At 41.7% G+C, this 25,446-nt stretch overlaps 1 protein-coding gene across 4 annotated transcripts in view; it reads left to right on the forward strand.

The window, feature by feature from the left end:
- Window positions 1–27: 27 nt before the first annotated feature.
- Window positions 28–25,446, forward strand: part of STK4 (serine/threonine kinase 4) — a 42,315-nt gene continuing 16,896 nt past the window's right edge. For 2 of the 4 annotated variants that reach the window (XR_013922917.1, XM_080354763.1), the window contains exons 1-10: window positions 28–134; window positions 2,634–2,714; window positions 3,534–3,662; window positions 5,500–5,614; window positions 6,176–6,340; window positions 6,749–6,916; window positions 7,477–7,614; window positions 8,053–8,181; window positions 10,253–10,439; window positions 21,316–21,473. Coding sequence is in view for 3 of the 4 variants with exons in the window: in XM_080354763.1 (XP_080210889.1) it covers window positions 103–134; window positions 2,634–2,714; window positions 3,534–3,662; window positions 5,500–5,614; window positions 6,176–6,340; window positions 6,749–6,916; window positions 7,477–7,614; window positions 8,053–8,181; window positions 10,253–10,439; window positions 21,316–21,473 (1,302 nt within the window). In the remaining variant the exon portion in view is untranslated. Of the gene's footprint in view, window positions 135–2,633; window positions 2,715–2,896; window positions 3,099–3,533; window positions 3,663–5,499; window positions 5,615–6,175; window positions 6,341–6,748; window positions 6,917–7,476; window positions 7,615–8,052; window positions 8,182–10,252; window positions 10,440–21,315; window positions 21,474–21,561; window positions 21,698–25,446 lie in introns of those variants that run through there. The other 2 variants (XM_080354765.1, XM_080354764.1) reach the window with 2 other exon arrangements.

Genomic DNA, 25,446 nt, shown 5'->3' on the forward strand with positions numbered 1-25,446 from the left:
CCGCGGGCTTCCGGTAGCGGAGCGGAAGCGGCGGCGCGGCGGGCGGCGATGGAGGGGTGAGTGAGGGACTGCTCCGCTCGGTGACCGCCGCCACGCAGCGCCATGGAGACGGTGCAGCTGCGGAACCCGCGCCGGTAAGTGGAACGGGGGTATCCGCGTGGGGACCGGGACTGCTGCGACTTGGCCGGCCCCTGTGCGGGCCGCGTCTTTCCTGTCAGCGGCGCGTCCCGGGCCCGAGGGGTGTCGGCGGGAGCGGGGCAGCCGGCGGGACTGAGCTCCCGGGCCGGCGCATGGTGCAGGCAGCGACTGGAGAGGCAGCGGGGCCTTCGGCGGGACCAACCGGGCAGCGCCGGTGAGTGCGTGCGGTGACAGCATCGAGCTCCGGTGCTGGGAAAGTGGCTTGAACTGAGGTACCGGAGCTCACGCCGGTGGACGTGTCTGTACCGGGGGCTGTGCTGCCCCTCTCCGGTGCAATGACAGAGCCCCAGCAACCTGACATTTGCTCCAGTCTCTCTTGGGATGAGTTCGGTACCGGTTCGTCGGGCCCGGTGCCGTGCCCAGTCCCCCCTGCCCCGCACTGGTCCCGGACAGGCCGGTGACCCCCAGCGAGGGGAGTGATTGGGGACCGGCAGCGGTTTAAATGAAGGGTTGGGCTGTCAAAATGCTATCGGTGCTTTGCAGCTGTGTCCCGAGGAGGCTGCCAGGTCTGCTCCTCCGTGACACACTCTTTTATTTTGTTAAACAGATATGTATTTTCCATTAAAAAAATTTAAAAGTCCGTTTTTATTCTGTAATTGTTTTTGCTGGTATTTGAGTAACAACTTGTTCTGTGTTGCTGTTCCGTCTGTTGTATAAACACACCACAAAAAAAGCAGAGTTTGCCTTTGACAGCAGCGAGTGCGCTGGGCGAGCTGGATGGTGCACAGTACCTGCGGCCCTGGGTTGCAGCAGAGATGAGGTGGTTTGATGTAAGCACAGTTGTTGTCTGGTTACTGTGTTTGATTATGTGAAAACCCCTTGTTTAATAGAATTTAGGCCTCATTTTAACTTCAGCAAGAAGGATCTGCCTCTTGCATTACCCATTTTGGGTTCCTTGGATATGGCAGCTTGTGTAGTCACCAATACATATGTATTTTTTTCCCCTTCTCTTCCAACACCTCCTCCCTCCCCATTTTCACAAGGACAAGAAACATTCTGTGGGTTAGTGCTTATCTTTGCAGGGAAGCCAGTGATGACTTTCAGTATTTCACCACTTCCTGACTCTGCTTCTTTATAATGTTTCCTTTGCTTCAGGAAGCCATTGTATGTACTCCGTGCGTGAGCTGCTCCTCCTATATGGCTTTTGTACCTAAACATAATAGCCAGGGATCAATGAGCGGTTTCTCACCCTGTTTCTGAAGAAATTGAGGAAAAATAAAAATGTATTTAGTATCAGAATTAGCATTCCTGTGGCTGGAGTTGTGATCTTTAATAGCAGCAGTAAGAGCTTTCAGTGCTAATTTGCAGTTGCAGGTGACCACGCTCGTTTTGTTTCAAGCCTTACTCGCTGTGAGACCAGTAAATTCTGAAAACTCCAAGACTTAAGAATTTTCTGTGTTTCAAAAACTAGCATGAGCTGGTTTGTGGCGCTTGGAGGTTTGTGTTTTGTTTTTTAAATTTATTTTGTTTGTACATTTTTTGTGGTTTTGTTTTTGTTTCAGACTGGTTTTTTTAGTTCATGCGAAAATAAAAGAGCGCTTGTTTGGAGCTGTTGCATACTGTTCATCCGACAATAAAACACTTTGTTTTCAGAACTTTTTTTTGATACAGTCCTTGGCTGTTTCAAGAGGTTTCTTGGCGAAATGCTCTCCAGTGTGACAGAGGAGGATGGAAACAAATGTGGTTGATCTTGTTGTTGCCTTGTGTACAGAATCTCCCAGAAGTTGTACTGGGGGTGAGGGGAGCTGAAAAAGGGGTCCCAGTACATTGCATTTCCTAGGAGGTATTTCAGCTGACACTTACCAGCAATGCATTGAAGAGGGATGGACCAAGCAGGGTTAAGATCCTTAAAGAGATATCGGTTTTCTTTCTTCTTTTTCCTGTTAGAATTTTCATAGTGTATATACAGGCCTACAGTCAAGATCTGAACTTCTGATGTTAAAAGCACGCAAGTGAGATCGGCATTGCCTCCTTTCTCCCCACAAATGTATTCCACACATATTCCAGGGCACCAGGGGAGATGATGTTCCCTTTTGCATGGCCTTAGTCCATATCCTTCCCTTCAATATATTGAACTTGGGCAGATATGTGCAGTCACTGCGAGACTCCGCAGTGCTGTGTTGGGATTTGACCACCAGCGTATAGGTCCTGAGGTGCGTTTCCACCAAGGAGAACTGTAGATTTGTGCACCTGAACACATTCTGTTCTCTGTAATTCCCAGTCCTCTTTTGCTATTGGGTGCTAGTAATATATAATAATAATAATAATAATAACACTCAATCTGGTGGTCAGGTGAGATAAGCTTACCTTGTAATCAATTTACTTCATGCTAACCCTTGTGCGCATTTACATGACGCTGTTGATTCTTCTGTTTCAGCAAAGCCCAAAGTGCCGTAAAATTAAATGTAATAATTTCTCTGTTCTTGCCTATACAGGCAGCTGAAGAAGTTAGATGAAGACAGTTTAACCAAACAACCTGAAGAAGTATTTGATGTATTGGAGAAGCTTGGAGAAGGGTATGTAGTCTATTGCGATGTGCCAAATGTCCGTTTCTCTAAGAACAAATCCATGGAACGGGTACATGTTCAGTGGTCTCTGATTTTTCACTTTTGTCATGATCCTATTACTGCAGCGGTGTGCACTAACATTTTGCGTGGTTAGTAACAGAATAAAGATATTTTTTTGCCTAGAATAAGTTCTCTTATCCAAACAGCTTACTGTTCAGAAGTAGGGAGCTAAAACATTGTTGAAAAATGCCAGTCTGGAGTTGATGGGGCTCTGTGGAACTCGGGAGGTTTTGTTGTTCATCCCTGGTACCTCCTGTGGAAGATCCACGTGGTGGAAATGAACTTGTGCTGCATTGTGCCACTTGGTAAGGCAGAGCTGCCTGGGAGCACTTGGTGAGTGACACTTGCTGCCTTAAATAGTTCATTTGAAAAAATGAGTTGTAAATCTCTGTGGCTGATGTGAGTAAAGAAGTTGGAAATAAGACAGACAATACCTGACAAGAACAATCGAACCTTTCTGACCAGAGCCGTAGTTCTTACTGATGCGCAGCTGGAAAAGGAGAGTTGTACTTGCTGGATTTGTGTAAAAGGCCCTTGCAGAGCTGTGAGCAGTGTAACAATGTTTGGCTCCTTTCTGACTGTCTCGGTGTGCTGTGACTTATTTATATTCTTAGAGTGTCTAGAAGCTGGTGGACTGGTTATTTACATTACAATACAAAATATTTTTGGTGGGAGGATAGTTAATTTTTTACTTGCAAGAAGCAAAACCATAACATTTGGATTTCTACAAATGTTATTGTATTTAGTGTATAATATTTTGTTTCATAGTTCCTATGGCAGTGTGTTCAAAGCAATTCATAAAGAAACGGGTCAAGTTGTTGCAATTAAACAAGTTCCTGTGGAATCTGACCTGCAAGAGATTATAAAGGAAATATCTATAATGCAGCAATGTGACAGGTAAGTGTGTACTGCAAAACCCATTATCAGTATGCAAAGAAAAGTGTTGTTTATGATCTAGCATTTAATCAAATAAAAGCCACGATGTTGCCTTAAATATTTTTTAAAAGGCTGGACTGATATGATCAAGTTACCTCGTATCAACCGAGTCATGTTAACTGACAATTTGGGTAGTGTTAATCCAAGCAAAGGTAAGACAACAAAAAAGTGGCTTGCACCAAGGAGCATCAAGCCAAGTCAAATGACCTCGCACTCGCTGCCAGCGAAGAGCAGTGACTGCAGTTTTCCTGACATGCCTTCGCTTGTTGAGCAGTGATAACTCAATTGTGTTCTCCAACAGCAGGTCCTGTGTCCAAAGGGTTAATGATTTCTAAACAAGTTTTGGTATGGCCATAGAAAACTGTTAGGAGAGGGGATTTGGTTTGTTTTTAAGGGGCACATGGACAGGAGCCACTAATGCATGGCTGCTCTTGCATGTGTATAATCTACGTGCTGTCACCTGCTTGGGTGGCAGAATTGTCCTTCCCCAGTTCCTGCCTGTGCAGGTTCTAGTGCGGTACAAGTCATCTGCTGATCTGAGCATCCCCGGAATAACCTGCTGGCTGGCTCTCTGGGCTGCCTTTGCATGTTGCTCATGGGAAAAGATGTAACGACTTGGCTAATGAAGAGCTCATGGGTGCAGAGGATCTCCTCTCAAACTGTGTCCTGGGCTGAAAGTTTGAAATATACTAATTTCTCCTAGCGTTATGAATTTAGCCTTAAGCAGCACTATTTTGAGGCACTTTAGGCATGGAAAACCATTTAAAATAAATTACATTAGCAATATAAAACCCAGTCACTCAATAGCATTTCACTTTCACTAACTTTAGATGAAGGTGACTGGTGGCAGACAACAAAATGTAGCTTCAAAATAATTTTTTTGTGAAAAATATTACTGTATAACTTGGAAACCATTACTAGTGTCTCTTAAAATAGATTTAATATTAACATTGTAAGGCCTAAAACGAGACTTTACGGTTATGAACAGCAGAGGGAGTGAATCACTGGAGCATCACATTTTCTGTGCAAGCAGAAAGACACTGACTTTGGTTTTCTAGTTTTCTAGTTTTTTGTTAGAAAATATTCAGCAGAGAATAGATCAACTGCACTTTTGTCTCTTACCTCCATTCCCACAAAATCAGGAACAGTCATTCTGGTCATTTTCTACTTTACCTTTTCCAGAGGGGAGATGGTTATTCGGATTGATATGCTTTTCTGGGTTGTTTGCTTTTTGGGCAGCCAGATAACTGACTGTGAGAGGCAGTCTTAGGAACTGGATTCCTAAAATACATCCTGGACTAAATTATAGAAACAAGTGCCTGTGGTAGTAGGGGAACAGTCCTCTTACTGAACACGGTAGCACTTTTCTAGCAAACTTTGGACCTTGTTTAATGTTTCCATTGGTTGCAAATGCTCTGCAGCAGCTTTAGTGCCAGGGTGCATTTCTCATTCCCTTGTCCTGCCTTCTTGCTGGCCGCAGCACTGACCTTGTTGCGTTCCAGTCCAGAGAGCTAAACCAAATCAAAGGCTGATCGCTCCTTATTTCTATAGGATTTATTTTCAGGGGGTTTAGCTCCCTGAACTGACCAGCTGACAGGTCAGGTAAGCACTGCTGAGGGTGCATAGCCCTGTGCCGGTTCAGTCAGTTTGGAATACTTTTGATCAGGGTTTCAGTGGCACTTCAGCTCTGAATTTCTAAAACTTACGTAGGGGCTCTGCAGTGCACTTTGCTTGTTCAGGTATGCTGGTTACTGGTATTTGACCCATTGTTTTCTTCTCCTTTTCTCACAATTTGTAGTCCTCATGTGGTGAAATATTACGGCAGCTATTTTAAGAACACAGACCTGTGGATAGTCATGGAATACTGCGGCGCTGGATCTGTGTCTGATATTATTCGATTACGAAATAAAACTGTACGTCCTTTCTCCTTTGAATGTATGAGTGGGAAATATGGGTGTCCGTGGTTCAAGGAAACTGAACAGTTTGGGCATGATTCTCGTGATGTTCAATGTCTGACACAACCATTGGCCATAACTTGGGATGCAGTTCATTTGTTCCTCTGAAAAAGGAGAAAACTGATTACATTGATCAAGTTTTGGTTATCAGGATAATGCAGTGAAGCAGATTTTTGGTTTGGCTTTCTGAAAAGCCAGACTGATTCCCAAAAACAGACTCTACTCTGGCTTGTTTGGCAAATGCCTTCGAAATAAACACTAAGTAAAATAATATGTCTTGCAAGATAAGAATTAGTTGAGAAAGGGTTATGGTATGTGAAATATGGTATGTGTGTGCTGTTTATAATCTAATTCTACTGCATAATGCTGTAAGTCGCTAATTGATTTCCCATTAATATGGCAACTTTAGCGAAGGCAATTAAATGGTTAATTATTGAATCTCAGGGAAACAGACTGAAACACCATAGTGTTACATCCCAGCAACTGATAGGTTGATAGTAACTCTCTTTTTTTCTTAAGCTCACAGAGGAGGAAATCGCTACAATAGTGCAATCAACCCTGAAAGGACTGGAGTACCTGCATTTTATGAGGAAAATACACAGGGACATCAAAGCTGGAAATATATTGCTAAACACAGAGGGACATGCTAAACTTGCAGATTTTGGAGTGGCAGGACAACTTACAGTAAGTACAACCAAGATGGTTGTGTACACCCCAGTTTACCTTTTCAACTTGTATGTGAGTGTGACGCGCTTGTGGAAACCTTGAGAAATTGTTCTGAACTGGTTTTTAACACTTTACGTCAATGTAATGAGATACTAAAACAGCAACACGTTAGAGCAGAGCTTCCTCTGTGGAAGCTGTTATACCAAAGGAATGGTTTGCAATTGCACTTGCTGTTTTATTCAGGGTATTTGTAACTTCCGTAAGCACATTTCAATTCTTTTTGCAGCCCTCTGTATCCCAGTCCTGCTGAGTCTAATAATGTGCAGACGTGCAAGTGGAAGATAATTAGGGTGATGATTCATTAATGAATGTTTGTGGCTAATAAAATTATCATTGTCTGGCTCTTTGTCCTGCTTTTCTTCTCAGGACACCATGGCAAAGCGGAACACAGTTATAGGGACCCCATTTTGGATGGCTCCAGAAGTGATTCAAGAAATTGGGTACAATTGTGTGGCAGACATCTGGTCGCTGGGAATCACTGCAATAGAAATGGCTGAAGGCAAACCACCATATGCAGATATTCATCCTATGAGGGTAAGGACCGTGGTCTTTTAGAATATATTGCTGTTTGGAAAGATTTTGCTATTATAGCTGGTTGAATAACACAGCAACATACCATCTGGCTTTTAATTTGGAGTAAATGATTTGTTTTCTGTCATTTCTTTGTAGTGTTGATTGAATTAAAAACAAGTCTTTGAGAAGGAGAATCTGCGTGAGAAGGGAAATTGCAATCATCTTCTGTTAAGACATAGCTGCAGCTCCCTGTGTCGGGTGTGAATAAACTTATTTTCAGCTGTATTATCCAAAGCAGTTTTTTTTTTAATGCAAAGACAAATTTTTAAGGCTTAAAAATGGCCAGTTCACACCATTTGAGGCATGTAATGGCTCAGACAGAGGTGTAAGCACCTATCGAGGAAAGTCTTGTTTCTTGATACTTGATTCCTCCAAACAAATTTGTGTATAATATTGGCATAAATTCTTCAGAAGCAGTGAACTTGAAATGTCTATTATTGTTTAGTACCAGTGTATATATATTGTACTGTTGGAAAGCTTTAAACGTTGTTTAGAAATCTGGAATATTCTTCTGTTTTCAGGCAATTTTCATGATTCCTACCAACCCACCTCCAACATTCCGGAAACCAGAGCTCTGGTCAGACAACTTCACGGACTTTGTAAAACAGTGTCTCGTGAAGAGCCCGGAGCAGCGTGCCACTGCCACACAGCTTCTGCAGGTCTGCCTTTTCTTACCATAACCTAAGCTCTAGAGAGGCAGTATGGTAGGCAGTGCTGCTTGTCCGAGGTGATACTTTCATTTCTTGGTGCTCCTTCTCACTACATGTTTTACTTTTGAATATCTGATTTAAAAAATCTTGCACTCAACTTCCAACTTTTCAGTTCTCTAAGAACCAGTCTAACATCTGCTTCCTACCTTTGGATTCTCTGGGTTGGTTTGTTTGTTTGGCTTTTAGAGGTTTTTTTGTACTTTCTTGGAGGATGCGATGTCTCCCTCTAATGCCAAACAGAAGTATTGGATTTTTGTTTTAGTGAGGTATTAATTTAGGTATTGAGTTAAACCTTAATTTTGATTGGAAGTAAGCCATAGTAACAGTGTTTTACTGTTATGTCTTGGTTTGGACACAGTGCTTATTTGTTTTTAAAATACTTCTCAGCATCCATTTGTTAAAAGTGCCAAGGGAGTGTCAATTCTGCGAGACTTGATTAATGAAGCAATGGACATCAAGCTGAAACGTCAAGAGGCACAACAGCGTGAACTAGATCAAGATGATGAAGAAAATTCAGTGAGTGTTTAATAGTAAAAGCGTACAAAGTCCGGACCGTTGTTCCTTTCGTAAGGCTTAGCTGCTTGAGGTTTTGTTTTTTAAATATTTTGTCCAATCATCCATGGATTAGACTTAATTCTCAAGTTTTCTACTTTGACTGCTTAACCCAATGCTTAGTCTCCGCTCAGTCTTTATACTGGAGTGGGATACCCAGCATGTATGACTTACTGTTGGGCTCAGAGTGCAGCTAGAGACCTGTGATTGAATAAGTCTATGAAGTAGAGTATGCAAAAGACTTGATACATTTTCCCAGTTAAATTATATTATTTATGCAGTATTGAATATTTTTCATTGTACATTCAGGTCTTAGACTGCTCTCCTAGTATAAAATAATTATATCATCTCTGATGCACTATGATATAAGTATGTTATGTTGTTTTACTATTGTTGTGCTTTAGAACCCCCCTTATAGAAACTTTCTACTACACAAGAACAACCGACAGAAACCTGAGGTGAGGGCATGACAAGTGTTCAGGGGGTTGCTGTGAATTTAAGCTCGGGCTCCTTGTTTCAGTGGTTACAGCATGTGAATATGGAAAGCATGTTGAAAACTGTTTTATGAGCCTCTGCCTGCTTCAACCTGAACAAATGAAATGGGCAAAAAAAGGCTTTGTGTGCCAGTCCCGTTCAGAGGTTAGACCTGAGTAGCATGGTCCACAGTGTCTGTGCTGAAGACTTTGGTGGTCTGGTTTTCCAGTTTAGGACCACCTGTTTATTCAGTGTGGAAGTAACTTTACTGGTCATGTTGCCATGACGTTGACTCTAAGAGTGTTGTCCTTACCGTCTCTCCTTCATTTCTGAGTGATCTGGAATCACGTTGCTGAGAGATGGTGTCTGTGTAGTGGAGCTGAGCGGTCTCTGTCAGTGTGTGTTTTCCTGAAGCTTCACTAGTCTGTGTCTCCTAGAGAAAAGTGTCCCCAAGCGCCGTGGAAATTTCTGCTGCAGTCCTTTGTTAAATGATGTGTAGATAACAAATTTATTGCTTCCTCTCACCCACTCATCTCCACATAAAATTACTTTTCCTCCATGAACATGTCGTGTGGTTTTCTCCTCCTCTTGCTGTTGGTTTTGAGGTTGGGAAGTAAATTATATAGACAACCTTGACAGAGCAGATATCAATATAACCTAGGAAGTTACTCCTGTTTTAGCTGGTTACCTGGTCCACATTTCCAAGAATCTAAACAGGTTGTAGATGTTTTGACCTTGTTCTTCATTAAATCCTAGTGACAATATATACATAGTGAACCAAACACCGCTTAATGAAACAACTACCTCTGGCTAACGTAACCACCTGCCAGGGAGTTGTCCTACCAGAATTTGTTGCAGGAGCTTGTGTTTTCCTCAAGCCAGTCTCTTGAGTCTTGACAGCACTAATTCTAGCTTCTGTAATATTAACACCCATGAACAAATGGAAAGATAAAAAGAAAGAATTTTCATCTGAAAAAATGACTGGGCTTCAATGATTTAATTCCTTTTTAAAGATTTGTAAATTCAGTTTATTTTTCTTCTGTGCTTCTGAAGTTTATAGCAAGTAAAACTACCTACACATTAAAGACAGACTCTTAAAAACCAGGGTGATCATTCCTCTTCAGTGCCACACGCACTCCAAATTTAGAGCTGTTGCCTTCTAATAATGACTCCTCAGTGAACTGCACCACTTGAGATAGGAGGCTTGGCTCAGCTTTTAAAACTGGCAACATTAGTAGAAACGCTAATGACTGAGTGTTGTAATGTACTCTGACAGGTCACTGGGTCTGAAATGATATATGACTTCCATTGAGAAGCTTCTGCTTGTGATTTATCTATTCTCTTCTTTATCATGTTGGCAGAAAAGTTATGAAGACTTTTCCTTACCTGTTTGGAGATGACAGGGAGAGAACTAAGTGCCTAAAACCGAAATGTCGCTTCTGTGTGTATTTGTAAAAAAAATCTCAGAATTAGTAAGGCTTGTGAGTGTCCTTGAATAAAGACATTCCTCATGTGACTTCACCAGCATCAGTAAAAATGTATTTATGGCACCCTTGTACAGGAAGAAGATGAAAGCGATTCAGGCACCATGGTGAGGGCGAGCGGAGATGAAACTGGTACCATAAGAGCTGTCAACACGATGAGTGATGGAGCCAACACGATGATAGAACACGATGGCACCTTGGAATCCCAGCTGGGTACGATGGTCATCAACACAGAAGAGGAAGAGGAGGAGGGCACCATGAAAAGTAAGTAAACACCTTTAACTTCAGAATATGACTTTGCACCTAATGTGATCTATGATATGTATTCCCAGGCTGCTTTGATATTTTTGGTATCCTATTGTGATGTCTTTTTGTTGTAGGGAGCTAAAACTCTTAGGTCAATGCTTTCTGGCAGTAGACAGACCCTTTCTAGGTACAAGTTTCAAGCCGTTCTTTTCAGTGTTGCACTTGGGACAGGTGTTGAGTTGTGCACAATTTCCACGAGCTTCTGTGTTGATCAAATAAGATCTGATTCTACCTAGTATGGGGCTTTTTAATTGTTTCTTTTTTGTCTGTTTTGTCTTTTTCATGGAATATTAGGTGGAGGCTCTAGCATAGGGTAAATAAAAGTATTTGTGTTGCTTTAGAAAGTGATCTGACTATAATCTGGCATTCTGTTTCAGAACTGAGGCATCAAATTAAGGGCTTAATTTATGAAATTACAAATATTTTGCACATTTCAAAAACACAAAGGCATGCAGTGAGAGGAGCTCGCATCTCTCTAGACTTGTGTGTTTCTTTAGTGTTACTTTAATTGGTAACGACAACTGAATACACTGTGTGTAGCTTTTCTGAGACCTTCAAGTTGAAATCTATTCTGCCCTAAAATAGAAAAGCTTGCTAAAACTGCAAGCCTTACCATAGGATGTAAGATTTAAGATGATGTGACTTTGATCCGTGATAGGCTGTGGAAGAGCTCACAGCTTGACCTGGAAAAGGGTTCAAAAAGTTCTTTTGATTAAAGAGGCGGAGGGAGACCCTCCTTGGAAAAGTCTGGCTAGAAGAGAATAATCTTTTCTCAATTATGTGTTCTCACAGAAATCCGTTCCATGGATGGGGCGGTCACAGGGGACTCAGTTGGACAGTGCGGGTGTTTGACTGAGGAAAGTGCTGAGTTGGTGGCTCAGCATTAGTGAAGTATGACCGTCCTGGGCAAGCCTTGTTCTGTTGGCTCTTGCGCTACTTCCAGAGCCTTCCTTGGCCATCTGAATTTTTACCTTCAGCTATTGTGGGAGAAGTAAAAAAAATCCTGAGGAATTTGTGTGTTGCAAGTTTTCTTCCATGTGGCGCTCTGCAGAGCTTGTGGGAAGATACTGTTTTCTTCTAACAGACCAGAGTGACATTTCAGCAAAACCTTTTAAAGGGATTTTCCGAATGGATTCAGGACATTAAAAACCAGACATGTCAGCCCAGGTAGTGACTTGTGGCATCAGAGATGATGGTGTAACGCTGTGGGGTTTTGTGGAGCAAGGTAACTCCAGCAAGGGGCAGTGGACGCTTTGAGAAGCATAAAAGGTTGCCCAAAGAGTGGGAAATGTTAACAGCTTAAATAAACCATGCGAAGTTGCTATTGCTTTACAAATAGGCAACACCGTTAGTTTCTCATCATCCGTGTGTACTGTTCCATTTCATGATTCACAGTAACCAAGGTTGTGCTGGCTGTGATGCTCTCTGGCTACCAAAGGTGTGCAATAATGCGTCTCTTCGGTTTATCCTCCTGTGTTAACGTGCTTATCTGCTCACCATCTTTTATATTACATGCAAGTGGCAGCACTTGCAACTCAAAAGCATCTAATGCTCTCTATGAAGTAATGTACAGAGGCTTGAGGAGATGCCTTTGATAGTATCTCTTTTGCAAGGACATACTCTTTTTTTGAATAGAGTAAGTTATGAGGATATTGTGATGTCTTTAACATAGTGTCGTGTGTAACCTCAAGAGGGAGCTCCAGAACAAGCTCCAAGACCTCTAGATCTCTGGCTAGAAAGTCGAGTTTTTATTTATCCCCCCTTAGACTTCAGACTTCTTAAAACCACTCTGTTCTTCAACCGTTGCCGTGTGACAGCGGTCAAAGCTGAGTGTGCATCAGGAGTGCCCGAGCGGCTCCGCAGCCCCGAGGAATCGTTTGGAGATCCTGGGTGCGAGCGCTGCTTGAGGCTGGAATTGCTTTCAGATGGAGGGCTTCCATTCAGCAGCATCCAGTACCACCCAGTTGCCCCCAGCGCTCGCTCTGCTGCATGGTACGCTGTGTTTTAATAGCTTTAATGCCAAGAAATCTGATGAAAATAATTGTACCAGGCTAAAACTTAACTTTTTTTAACACCTTATTCTCTTTCCCCTGTAGCACAATGCTGACATTCTTGCAGCTGCACAGAGCAGTTCTGTGTTTGTTTCTCAGGCACAATGTGAGGCAGCATCTTTGAGCAACTTGCCTTTCTTGTGAGTTGCCTATAGCTCCATTTTTCAGCTTACCATTTCCATAGTCTTGTTCTCTTAACATTCAGTTAAATTGATTTTAACTATAAAGCTCATCAGCCTGCTGCAGAACTCTCTGGAGCGAGTTCTTTTTGTGATCTCAAATATAAATGTAATAATCTTGATTGAAACCGCTGAGTTTGAAGAAGCTTCATTGATTCATATTTTTAAAGAAGTCTGTATTTCATTTGGCAGCTTGTGTTATGAGTCACAATAAAAGCTGCTTTAAGTCAATAAAAAAGTTCCGGTTTTTTTCTTGCATGGCATTAGGAGGAGAATTGAGCCTCCCTGAGTGTCTTGGGCTTTTTAACTACAGGCTTCTGAGCTTGTGTTCCTCCTAATTTAGGAAAATAAATCCATCTCTTCACCAGTTTTTGGTTTGGTTATTTATTTTTAATGTAAAAATTGTTTATAGGGCCTTGAAATATGACACTTTAGACAGGATTGTCTTTGACATCTCTAGTAAACAACTTCCAATAGCCTTGAAAACGCTTCTTGCATAAATCAGTTAATGACTTTTCAGGCTCAGAAGAAAAGCATTAAGTTCCAGTATTTTACATTGGAGGGGAGGTTTTACTTTGTAGTCATTTGAACTATAATTCTGTTTCCTTAAATTCTTTCATTTGCTTGGCATTTTTCTAGGCACTCAATATGTATTCAGTAATAATATGCTGCACATAATATATATATTCAGGCAGCATTAAAAATGTCACTATGACATTCTGTTACGCATTTTGAAAGCCCTCAAGTGATTGCCTGAAACCACAGGTACTAAATTGTGCCGCGACACATTTTACTTATAAATCCATTGCTAACAGATTACTTATGGATTGCAGTGAAACTATTCCAGGAAAACTGTGGAAGCAGCTGAAGAACCGTAGATGAACAATCATTTGTTATAACAGATGTTTCCATTGTGCTTGAGCGCTGGGGTAGCTCTTGAACTGTGAATATGTCTGAAATGATGTGGTTTTGTAATTTTTTCTATGGGGTGCTGGTAAATAGCGCAGCATTTTTTACCCTTTTTTTGTGTGTTATTTGCTGGAGGTCTTTAGATAGTGGAAGTTTGGCATGAATTTGTATCTTGGATTTAGGGAGCGGAATGTAATTTTACAGTAAAGCAGATGAACATGTTGCCTTCCTTGGACTCTGCAATACGATCAGATCCAAGTGAAATAGGATCGAGTTTGTCTAGTACTCTAATCTGTCCTGTTTTCTATGTTAAAGAGCCTCTTGCTTGTTTAAGCACCAAATAAAAGGACAGTGGAGAGCACAGACTGGCCAGGAGTGGCGTGAGTTGGACTGTCTGGGTCGAGATGAACGCTGTTGCCTCTGCCTTGATAGTGTCACGTGTAGGCGAAAATTCTTCATAGTTTGTGAATGTTTACAATAAATTCTATGCGCAGTTCTTGTGAAGTTGGAGTGGTTTGGGTTTTGTTGTGCTAAGCACAATTGTGTCCTTTTAAGAAGATATTTCTCCTTTCGAGGGGAGATTTGGTTTCATTAGCAAATTAAAAGAGCTGAGATGCAAACTTGGCAATTTCCTATTAGAAAAACGATTCAGAATAAGCTTATTAGTCTTGGTGGCTTTGTGAGACACCCAGTGGGTGACACTTAAACCTAAACCAGAGAAGTGTTACTGCCAAGACTTGGGGAACTTTTTGTCTTCGCTAATTAACCTGTAATATTTCATGTGAAGCAATAATTATAAAAGCTGTGACACAAACAGCAGAATGAATACGGGTGGCAGATGGTTTGTTTGATTGCATTAATATTACAATTGAATAAAGTAGTGCTGGTCTGTAGCTGAGGTAGCTATAGGCGGTTTAATACCAGTAACTGTCCAAAAACGTGCAGATGCGTGTTATCCAAACAGCTGATGCAGGTGCCGTAGAGAGCGCTCCACATTTTGTCCAGATCTACATCACGTGTATGTCAGAGATATTGGCTGTTTTTCTCCACAGATAATAGCTCTTTCATAGTGACTTCCCACTACTCAGTGTTATTAATGTCCAGTGGTACAATTTTGTATTTAGAATTAATTGGTCCATTTAGGCATAATTGGACCATAAAACACTCCTTGTGTTATGCATTTAAATGACACACTGTTTATATAAACACCTGCATTGATTAAATTCTTCTTGAACTGTCCAAAGTGTTTTACTGCCGCTCTTGAGGTGTGGAGAACACAAATCTTCACAGATAAGTCTTCCAGCTGTGTTACTCTTCAACTTTTATCTTAATAGCAGCCTTGCTGGCAAACTTGACATAAACAGTGGCCAGCACGTTTTGGTTAAGAACATCAAGTTGTGTGTCTGTGCGGACGGTGTTTTCGAGCGATGGAAGGAGTTGTATACGCTGTCACTTTGTTGGGTTTTTGCTGTGGGTTTTGTTTCTTCTGTTCGAATAGTGGTACTGGACTCCTGTCAGCAATTGAAATGGTGTTTCTGTGCAGCCCGAAGCATGAAGAACAGTGAAGTCTGGGGTCTTAAGCTGGATGCCTTTGGTTGTCCTGAATATTTGACAAAGCTTTAACGCTAAGACAAAGTGAATAAAATCTACATTTTCAGAGACACACTGGAAAAAGAGATGTATGTGTTTTAACACAGCTATTTTTGCTGTTTCTAACACTTTACTATTAAGGAGCCCTGCATTTGTGATGGTGGGAGATAGAAAGTAGATTTTGGTTTTTATTCTGGGCAGAAGCGTTGTCTCGGGGAAGAGGGGAAGCAGGACTGATGGACTCATACAGGGGCAATATGTTTCAGGAGACTTAGACAAGAAACAGAGTAGTAGTAAATCACTTTGTAATTATATCTGTGTCCCATACACGTGTATATTTGCACGTACAGGCAAACTGTAACTTGCCCGTTTCTTCTAAGAATAAACTCACTTCCTACCAGATCAAAGTAATCCCTGGAGAAAGGTTTCCTCCTGAGCAGGAATGAGGAGAACTCTATAAACTCTTAATTGAAGAAGTTTAAAACTATATTTACTTTTACCAGCAGATTTTCAAGCTTCAGGAAAAAAAAAAATGTTCGTTAGTGTTCATTGTCATGTTGTTTTCTGTAAGTTATTTATTGAAAATTTGTCATGGAGGAAGAAAGCTGCTATATATTTCTAATCTCTTCTGAGTTTTATCTGAAAGAGATCCCGAAGGAGGTAACAGTCCTAAATAGTTTTCATTACTATGAGGATTCCTCCTCTTTCAGAAAGAGTCCTCAATTACTTATTGGATGAGCATTGGTACTTTTTCCTTCAATCACTTTGTCTTTTATTAATAAAAAGAGATTAATTAGGATACCTAGGGTTGATTTTTATGGTCATTTAGGAGCTCCTTCTTAACAGCAGAACCTGTCAGGTATGTTCTGCTTTGATTTAGTTTAAGATAGGCCGTGATTATGGAAAGGCTTGTCCTCATCATCTTCAATAGATATAAAGTGTTATGTGGTCTGCTTTTAATGTGAGGAAATCGCAGCTTGTGTTGCCGTGGGGTGAAATCAGTAATGATGGAGCACTTTTTGCTTTGGTTGAATAAATTGGCATCTCTCTGCTCTGCCGCATAAAATGACTCGGTCCTGTTCGTACTGTACAAATTATGTTGTCCAGCTGCTAAAGTTAATCTGAGATCTCTAAGGAATAGCCTGAAGCAAATAAAACTGCAATTCCATTTGAAATCGAATATTAATGAAGTGTTGCTTGCACATCATCATCAGGCGCTGTTTGTGCAACCTTAATGCTTGTGCATTTTAAGCCTTAAAGTTACATAATTCAATCCAAAGCAGACAGAAACTTGCTAAGGGGACCGAGCCTGTTCCTGAGAGGTCAGAGAAAGATCTGTGCTTATTTAGACCACCCAAATGAAACATGACATTGGATATTAGAAGTCTTTAAAAAGAAATTTTAAAAGGGGAGGGAGGGAAGGTGAAGACTGTAGAGGATAATGGTTTGAGTGCTGAAGAGCAAGTGAATGTCCACATGAACTTCAGACTGGAAATGGGAGGGCTTATTACTCCAGGAGAACAGCAAGGGTGAAGCAAAGCAATTGCTTTACGATAGGTCTTGATCCCTGTGTGAAAGGGCTGTATAATCCTGTATATGACAGCGGAAGCCGTGCTGCTTGTCCCAGTGGATGTTTTCTGGTGTTACATCTGACTAAGGCAGCGAGGGCTCCGCTTTCTTCAGAGTTCACCTGAATGCTCTTTGCTTATCTCTGCAGAGCTGTTCTGAGCTCCTGCTCACACAACAATACTGATGTTCATACACTTTTCTAAACATGACTTCACACCAGGCAGCACCGGTGAGTTTTCTGCAGGGGTTTCTGCTCCTGGCCCCACACAGCCAGCCCAAACCTGCAGTCAGCTGGACCGGCTCCAGCACAGCTCTCATGTTCCATTTGTGTAATTAATACAGCTCCTAAAAAGATGACTGCATATCTAAATGGCAGACCGTTAATGTCTCCAGGGAGCTCTCATGGCCCATCCTCATAAGCAACTCTTTAGGTTCCAAAATAAATGTATGGTGAAGCCTTTCTTGTCACCGCAGGGTGACCTTCTCGTAGATGGCGCTTCTCTGCCATGCTTGTGATCTCACTTTCTGTCAACTGTTCATATTTTAGTCTAACCGTATAAAACTGGGAAGTTAAATGCTTTTTGGCACAGACACGTTTAGTGCAGTGTCATCTTTCAGCAGCATCTGCTTCTGCAAATAGCAGTGATCGATTTTTGTCTTCAGCTGCCTGTTATCAAAATCTTAAAGATACGGGAGCGTGATTCTTATGTTGCATTAGTAACAGGTCATCTTTGGGAAGATGACACTGTTGTTAAATGCCGAGATTGACGAAATGAAATCCAGTTGTACTGAGATGCTAATTGATTATAATTGATTTGGTGTAATGTCTTTCTGTCTCCAGGAGCGTTTCTGTCCGTCTCGCTGCATATGTGCCCTCTCTGAGATCACACCAGCAACCAAAATTTCAGACATCTTAGATCTGTATTCCAGATATTTTTCCTTTTATGTTATCTGAGGAGGTTGTAGCATGGAGGGTGTTGGTCTCTTCTCCCAAGTAGCAAGTGATAGGATGAGAGGAAATGGCCTCAAGTTGTGCCAGGTGAGGTTCAGATTGAATATTGGGAACAATTTCTTCCCAGAAGGGGCTGTCAGGCATAGGAACAGGCTGCCCAGCGCAGTGCTGGAGTCACCAGCCCTGGAGGGGTTTAAAAGATGCGTAGATGAGGTTCTGAGGGACATAGGGTAGTGCTGGAGTTAGGTTATGGCTGGATCCTAAGGGTCTCTTCCAACCAAAATGATTCTGTGATTCTAGAATCTTTTTTCCATTCTTTGTTTGCTGGTTAGCCATCCCTATTTTAATCAGTTAAAAACCAAACCAAACAAAACCTCAAACATATTAAGTGAAGATGCAGTGTTGCGTGTTGATGTGGAGAAACGCACTACAATAGGTGGCTCAGGGTTGCGTGCGCTGGCAAGACCGAGGTGCGGGCAGGGCGGGCGGCGTGTGGCAGCGGCTGTGAGGGGTTGGGGCTGCACAGACCCGGTTTGGTGGGCAGGAGGGCTGGGCTGGTCCTGTGGGGCGGCTGGGACCAAGTGCAAGGTCAGAGCCCGTTGCTCAGGGCCTTGCAGAGTCGCTCCAGCCCTGCTCCCTTGCACAGCCATCCCTGGTGTGAAAACTTTCTTCCTTCTCTTCAGCCAAGTTGCCCTTGCTGCACTTCAGACCGTTCCTCTCGTCCTTTTGCAGGGGAGAGCAAATCCTCTTCAGGATTATCAGCTCCCACCACTACTTCGTATGCTTCCTTTTCCATTTCATTTCTGCATGAAAACAGAAGTTTTATTTAAAAAACCCTTCGGTTTGGATATGCTATTTGATAATACAGTGTTGCTACAACAGGTTGCTGTCCCCTAGGTGTAACTAGTTGCTTACAAACATTGCAGTTCTTAGGGAAGTACAATTGGAGGGGAAACGAGCATGATTGCTTGAAGTGACACTCTGAATTAAGCTCTGGTATAAGCAAACGATCTTTTTTTAAAAAATAAATAAACAGAAAAGAACTGAATAATCCAATGTCAGTGGAGTGAAACGCTTGCTTTCAAAGTCTCCTGTGCTGCAAATGATTGTTTTCAAACCATACAGTACAAGCTTGATTTAGATTTTCTTATATTTTTCCCCTAGGAAGTCTGAATTACTGAGAGCTGGGCTGGCTGGCAGCAAGCTGGCTATAGATTAGCCCAGGTAGTTATGAATTTGTTGGTGTTAACATTGCCACCATTGACCATCACAACCTACCTCCTGCTTCAAACAGGCAGGACTGCAGCAGAATACAAGGGCTGTTTTTACTTCATTCGAAATAAATGTTTTATCACTTAGGAGTAATTGGATTGCTATTGTATTTCAGTAATTATTCCCAACAGCAAGTCTGTTCTCCGTTCGCAGACGTGTTTCCTGACTGACCTTCACGGAGCCTGTCTGAAGGTGTCTTTCTTGATCTAATTCTGTACGATGGGAGGTTTTTGGTTTTGTTTTTTAATAAAAGGGAGGGTGGAATAATTTGTCTTTGCTCCAGTTGTCATAGTGCAAAAGTATAAACACTTAAGTTCGTGCTTGAGCTTTTAGCTGCCCCTGGAGAGGCAGAACAACGCATCGTGACATTTCAGGCTGTGTAGAACCACACTTCTCTCAATATCGCAACCCAAATATCCTGCCAAGATTTCTCATGCTTTGCAGAAATTTGTTCTGCATTTAACATGTCTATAGACAAAGAGCTGACCAAGGAATTCATACACTTGTCTGAGGATCAGGCAGAGTCTGCCAGGGAAGTTCTGGATCACTGGATGGCAGTTTTATGTGCATGATTAATATCTGGTGATTAAATCTTAATGGGTGACCAGAGCAGCTAATATTTTTTCAAGAGGAAAGCACTGCAGAATGTCCTCAGTGAGGACTGTCCTGTGACAGCCTGGCTCCTGTGCAGACCCTTGTAGGTGAGTCTCTGCGTGACACAGACCCCTCCAAGGATGGCTCCATCCCCTGTGTGCTTGTCTGAAGCTCTAAACCTTTGGCTGATTGCCTGCCTGACAGATTATATTTATTTCAAATGTATGGCGTTCAATAGTGAACTGATTTCCACAGTCTGGAATTAGGCTGTTCTGATGCCATTTTCTGTTAACTCTAGTGCTAATCCTGCTTTCTGAGAATGATGCTTTCTGCATTGCTTCAAAACGTGTTTAAGCTACTTCAGTGTCTGGAGAACCGTGTTTTATCAGGACAAAAACACTTCACTAGGTATCGTGAGAATGCTTACTTCCATTACACTCACAGGTTTTTGTGAAGCATTTTATGATAAAGAGCAGCACAATGGCATTGAACTGTGAGTGTTCTTTAGGTGCCTTCCATGGTGGAAAGCTGTTTGCTGAATGCGCTGCCAGATTTATTTGTATGTAGTGGTAGTTAAATTACATGAGCAGGGATTGATTTGGGTGGCACGATGGTTGAAGGAGGAAGGGATGAGTGTTTATATCCCTGATCCCACCAACATACCTGGGCGCCCTGTGAGAATGTCATTTTTCTAGCTTGTTGCTCTTAACTGATCAGCAATGTTCTTGCTTTTCATTTAACTGATGCTCGTTCTAAAGAATAATTTAGAAAATGAGATTAATGCAAATCTAGTTGTGCTAAAGCTTTGTGCCTTTGGCCGTATCTATCCTTCTCCCATCAGTATGGGTGAGCTCTTTGTTATTGAGAATGGTGCTCGGGAGGCTTATGAGACCTGCTCTCAAAAAATCAATGTACTCATGTTTAGGGGATTATTCTGACTCCTCTGTCTCTCTTTGTACCCTTGCCCATTTCTTATTACCAGAAGTTTCTTATCTGCAGTGTAGAATTGGATGGTTAATCTATATATTTGACTTATTCGAGTAATCCTCTAGAGAAAATGTGTTCAGGGGGATTAATTTACAAACTACTAGAGTAGTAAACTTGAAAACATACTCACTGACTGGTTATGAAAAGCAAAAAAAAAAAAAAAGCTTTGCAAACTAATCCTTTGTACACACAAAAAAAATGTAGAACTTGGCTACTTCTACCCAAGGTGAGTTATGTGATATTCATATGGTCTTTGAAAGCCTCGCTTTTGTCCTGTTTCATTCATAAATATAAAGATGGGTTCTGCTTGTAAAACAACGCTGTTTAGTTTTGGAACTTGGTGTGTTTTGCAGTGCATGTAACCTGGCTGGGGTGGAAAACCCCGAGCTCTGTGGTTGGCAGCAGTTTAGTTCCGCTGCTCAGCGCACGAGCTCAGCTCCCCGGCCGGGAGCTCTGAGGGATCCGCACGGATTGCAGGTCTGGAGGCCGAGGCCTCCAGCATTGGGATCACGTCTGTGCTGGCTTTAAGCTTCCCTTCTCCAGTTTTCTCACTGCACAGTCAGTTTTATATGTGAAAAGCTGCTGAGAAAATCTGTACTTTATCAGTACTATGTGATATAGTGTGTGCTAAAAACATAAAATCACTTTTGGGCATGATGTAAGGCCCGTACAACAAAAAATATCTTTTCCAAATCAATCTTTTTTTAAAATTTTATTTTGAATATTTCCAGGGAGGGATGAAACGATGCAGCCGGCCAAACCGTCGTTCCTTGAATATTTTGAGCAGAAGGAGAAGGAGAATCAAATCAATAGCTTTGGGAAGAATGTGTCTGGCCAGACAAAAAATTCATCTGATTGGAAAGTACCACAGGATGGAGACTACGAATTTGTAAGTCTATACTTTGAAATTCAATCAATGTGACAATCTTTAAGAGTTTTAGTCAGAGCTGCTATAAGATTATTTCTTGTTTTGACAGACTAATGGAAACTTGAGGAGATTCTAATTGCTAATGCATTTGGATGAGACATTTTGAAAAACTCATTTTCTTTAGATATTTCTGAGTAATCATAACCTGTCATTATCTGTATATTTTCCATGTTTAAAAACAAGCAGAACAACAAAAAAGCCTGAGGATGTGAAGGTGCAGGCGATCTTGCTTTTTTGCCCCATGATGCATTTAAAATAAAAAAGCAGAATTCCAGATGGCAGTTGGAAAATGCAAATCCTGAATGTATAGTGTTAGAACCATCGAATTTCCCTTGTTTTACTCACAGTTTGGCACTGGATTTTGTTTTGTTATATAAACACACAGCTTGGCTTCATTTCTCTTTCCAATCCTCAATTTCAGTCTTCCTCACTAAACTTCACATGCTCAGAATTTTCAGGAACTTTTCAGAACCCCACAGCAAGATCTATTATTCATAAATGTTACGATTAAATTGTTTTTCCGAGGATGGAAAGTTTCTGGTTTGCATTCAAAACACCAGAACGCAGGTGTTGTGCTGAACATAGTTTTCTCCGCTGCGTTTTCTTTCAACGCTACTTCAGTGCCAGCGCTTTTTGCTGTGGGTGCCTTGCGTGCCCTTATCGGGGTCTGTTCGTGTTGCCCGTGGTTGTCACGGTTGTTCAGTGCTTGGGGAGCGTCATTCCACCTTCACAAAGCAGCATGGAAAGCGAAATCCCTCTGCTAGTCACGACTCAAGGAGATGTTTTAAAGGCTGGAATAATAACTGCAGCCTTTCGTTCTGTTTGTACAGCTTTTATAAACTGCTGCTCTCACACGTGTTTTGTTGTCTTTGCTGCTGCATCTCAGATTTTCTTATTTAGACTGAAAGGATGGCTAGCTGAGGGGACCTGCTTTATTCACTCTCTTGTAGCCCTTTGTACTACATTATGTTTAGCCTCCAGGCGTAAAGCGGCTGCATAAGCACATTTTGCAAAAATAACCTATAAGCTGAATTGTCAGCCTGTGTATCGCAGAGTCGGGGCCAAACACACAATTCTAGGCAAATCAGATACTCCATTTATCTCATTCACCTTACATGCTGTAACTTCATTTAACGATAAACAATGATTTTTCGATGTGTGGACTTACCCAGGAAAGACAGGGTGGCTTGGAGCATCTCAGGAGTCCTTTGTACTCCACAGAAGATGGCCCAAGGGGAAATTTGCTGTAATTATTTTACTTTCTAATTCGGTTACTAATCACTTTAGCAATTACTCTTCTTTCCATCGAGTAGGATGTATTCCACCCTGCAGACCGTGGGGCTGCGGCGCAGGCAGCGGGTGACACAAGGAAAGGTCGGTGCCATCCTAGCAAACAGGACCCACAAGTATTTTTAGAATGTGCAAAGCGACTGTTTGACACGCACGTGACCTTGTTTACTGATTTCCATTAGTACGGAAGTATTGCCACGTGCACAGATTACCAGTGCGCTGGAAGCAATAAAAGCCAGCAATAAAAGCTGGCAATGAAGCGAGCATTAGGTCACCTTCACGTAGTAATGTGTAGCAATTTTGCTTCCCAGCTCTATGTGTTTCTCTGGTTCAGCTGTATATGAACATACCAGCCTATCTTGCATGCACATTTCGTAACAGAGCTACTTTCTTTTCTGTAGCATAAGAAAAACGCTTGAAAGCAACCTCAGTAAATACATATGGATATTTCTGTAGTGCTTATCTGAGGGTTAGTAGCAGTAACCTCAGGTTGTGTAATGTATTCAGTCTTAAACCAGGATATATTTTTTTCCTGGTTGACTAAAAATGGATCAATTTAGCTAGGTGTGGGTAAAAGTCTTGTTTATTAATGCTTTATTAATTGAAAGCATCATGAAATAAGCATTGTGGAATAAGAAAATATACATTTACTAGTAGGTGTATCGAGTACATCTGTCCTATACTTGCCTGCAGCTATAACTCGTTTCTGCCCAGTCAAAGGTTTGAGCAGACTTTGTCTATAGGGTTTGTGGGATTCCGAGTAAAGATGAGATCAGGGAGATGCTGCTGAATACAGTTTCCTCCTGGGCCTTAAGAAATGATTGAAATATTATTGCTTTGTGCTACTGCAGACTAGATAAATATGCCTTGTCTTCTCTTCTGCATTCCTCTCCCTATGTGACCAGCACCTGGAGTCTCTTGTCTTCCAAAAAAAAAAAAAGGCAATATTAAATTACAAAAGATTTTTGCTCTTTTCCCTTGTGGCAAAACCATTTGACCTTTTCTTGACTAACATTGCTCCTCCGAAGCAGGCAGATAAGACACTATTTATATCACAGTGGCAATGTCACGTTAGATAAGGGTTAGAGGAGTCAGCCCCATCCACCACAGAGCCAGAAACCCCGGATCCTCTACTAAAAGGTGATGAATTCGGTTCCTCCCAGATGTGATGCTCTGTCTGTGTCCTGGTTGTGGTTGGAGATGCCATAAACCCAGCGGTGTCTTTCCAGCCTTGGATTTCTGAGTTAGAGCTGCTTATTAACTGACTAGTCAATGCCCAAAGGTGTTAATGTTTATCCCAGCTCGAGTTTGAACCAGGAGCTCCGAAGATTTAGGCCCTGCTTGATTATGAAAAATGTTTCCAAGAACATTATGATTTATTTAACATGGGGGAAAAATACTAATTATGGGCAAAAATTCTTGCTGTTAGGAAGAAAGTAACAAACTGTAATATGAAAATGCTGCAGGGGTAGGCTGCTAATGGGCAGGCTGCATTGTATGTAGAATTCCTAATCGCCCTAATCAGATCTCAGAATTTTTGTACTTGAATTTAATGTTGCCAGTGAACATGAGTCACATACTGTTGCAGAGACTTAAATTAATGATGCTAAAAGATTTGTTTAGACATTGTCATACATTTTTTCACTTTAATCTTTCAGTGGTACTGTAACGTACGGCAGAATTAATTGTGCAGTGTTTCCTGCCCTTAGACACAACAAACGCTTTGCTTATTCCTATTTTAAAAACCTTTTAACTGTTCTGAGCAGGTCAGTATTCTAATATCACCGGTGGCTAAATTGTTTTGTTAATTATGTCCCTGCTTGAAAGGCTTTCTGTCCTGCCAAACCTATTGCATCAGGTATTTGTGGATCATCCAGTCACGAATGTTGTATATTATATCACGAATTGTTTTCTTGAAAGCCTGTTTTGTCAGCACATCAGCAGGTTCTAGCCACTCATGACTTATGGTACCTATGACAATACTGAAACCTCTTCAATTTTATTTGGTGAGTGTGGTTTCACTGGGGAAAATGAGCGGTGGTGGAGCCCCCGTCAGTCTTGAATTTTGCCATTGTGATGCAAGTGCTGTTGTTTCAATACCTGTAGCATTAAAATTCGGTTTTGCTGTAAACCTGATCCATAGTTTTTGATATCTCAGTGAATCTATGCTAATTGAGTATCCTTGGAGCTTCTTTTGGATGTGGAGTCAATTAGGACCTGAACTTTTAACAAGCACTAGAGCACAAGCACTGCAGGACGTGGAGTCTTTCCACAGGCTTTACACAAGGAGTTGTAGCTGTTTGCTCCAGGGCTTTTTTGATTCCAGCACCTGTATATCTGCCGACCATTCGCAGCCTGTCAAAAGAAGGAGAGTGTGTTAGTCTAATTGTGTCTTCAGCTTGTCCAGGTGTTTGCGCTGAAATGTGAGTCCTTTTCCTTCTAGTGAGACAAACTGGGTATTGGTGTGATAGCAGGAGTTTGAAGTTGTTACTGAAAAGCTTATAGCAAGCTTGACTCTTCCAAAGCATTTCAAATCTCATTAGGGTCACATTGCATTTTTGAGTCTGGTGATTGGGACCAGCTTCACCATGTCTCCGATTGGACTCTGCTCACGCACCCGAGGTGTGTGTGGTCCAGGTGATGA

This window comes from Nesoenas mayeri, assembly GCF_963082525.1.
Source record: "Nesoenas mayeri genome assembly, chromosome: 16".
NCBI lineage: Eukaryota > Metazoa > Chordata > Aves > Columbiformes > Columbidae > Nesoenas > Nesoenas mayeri.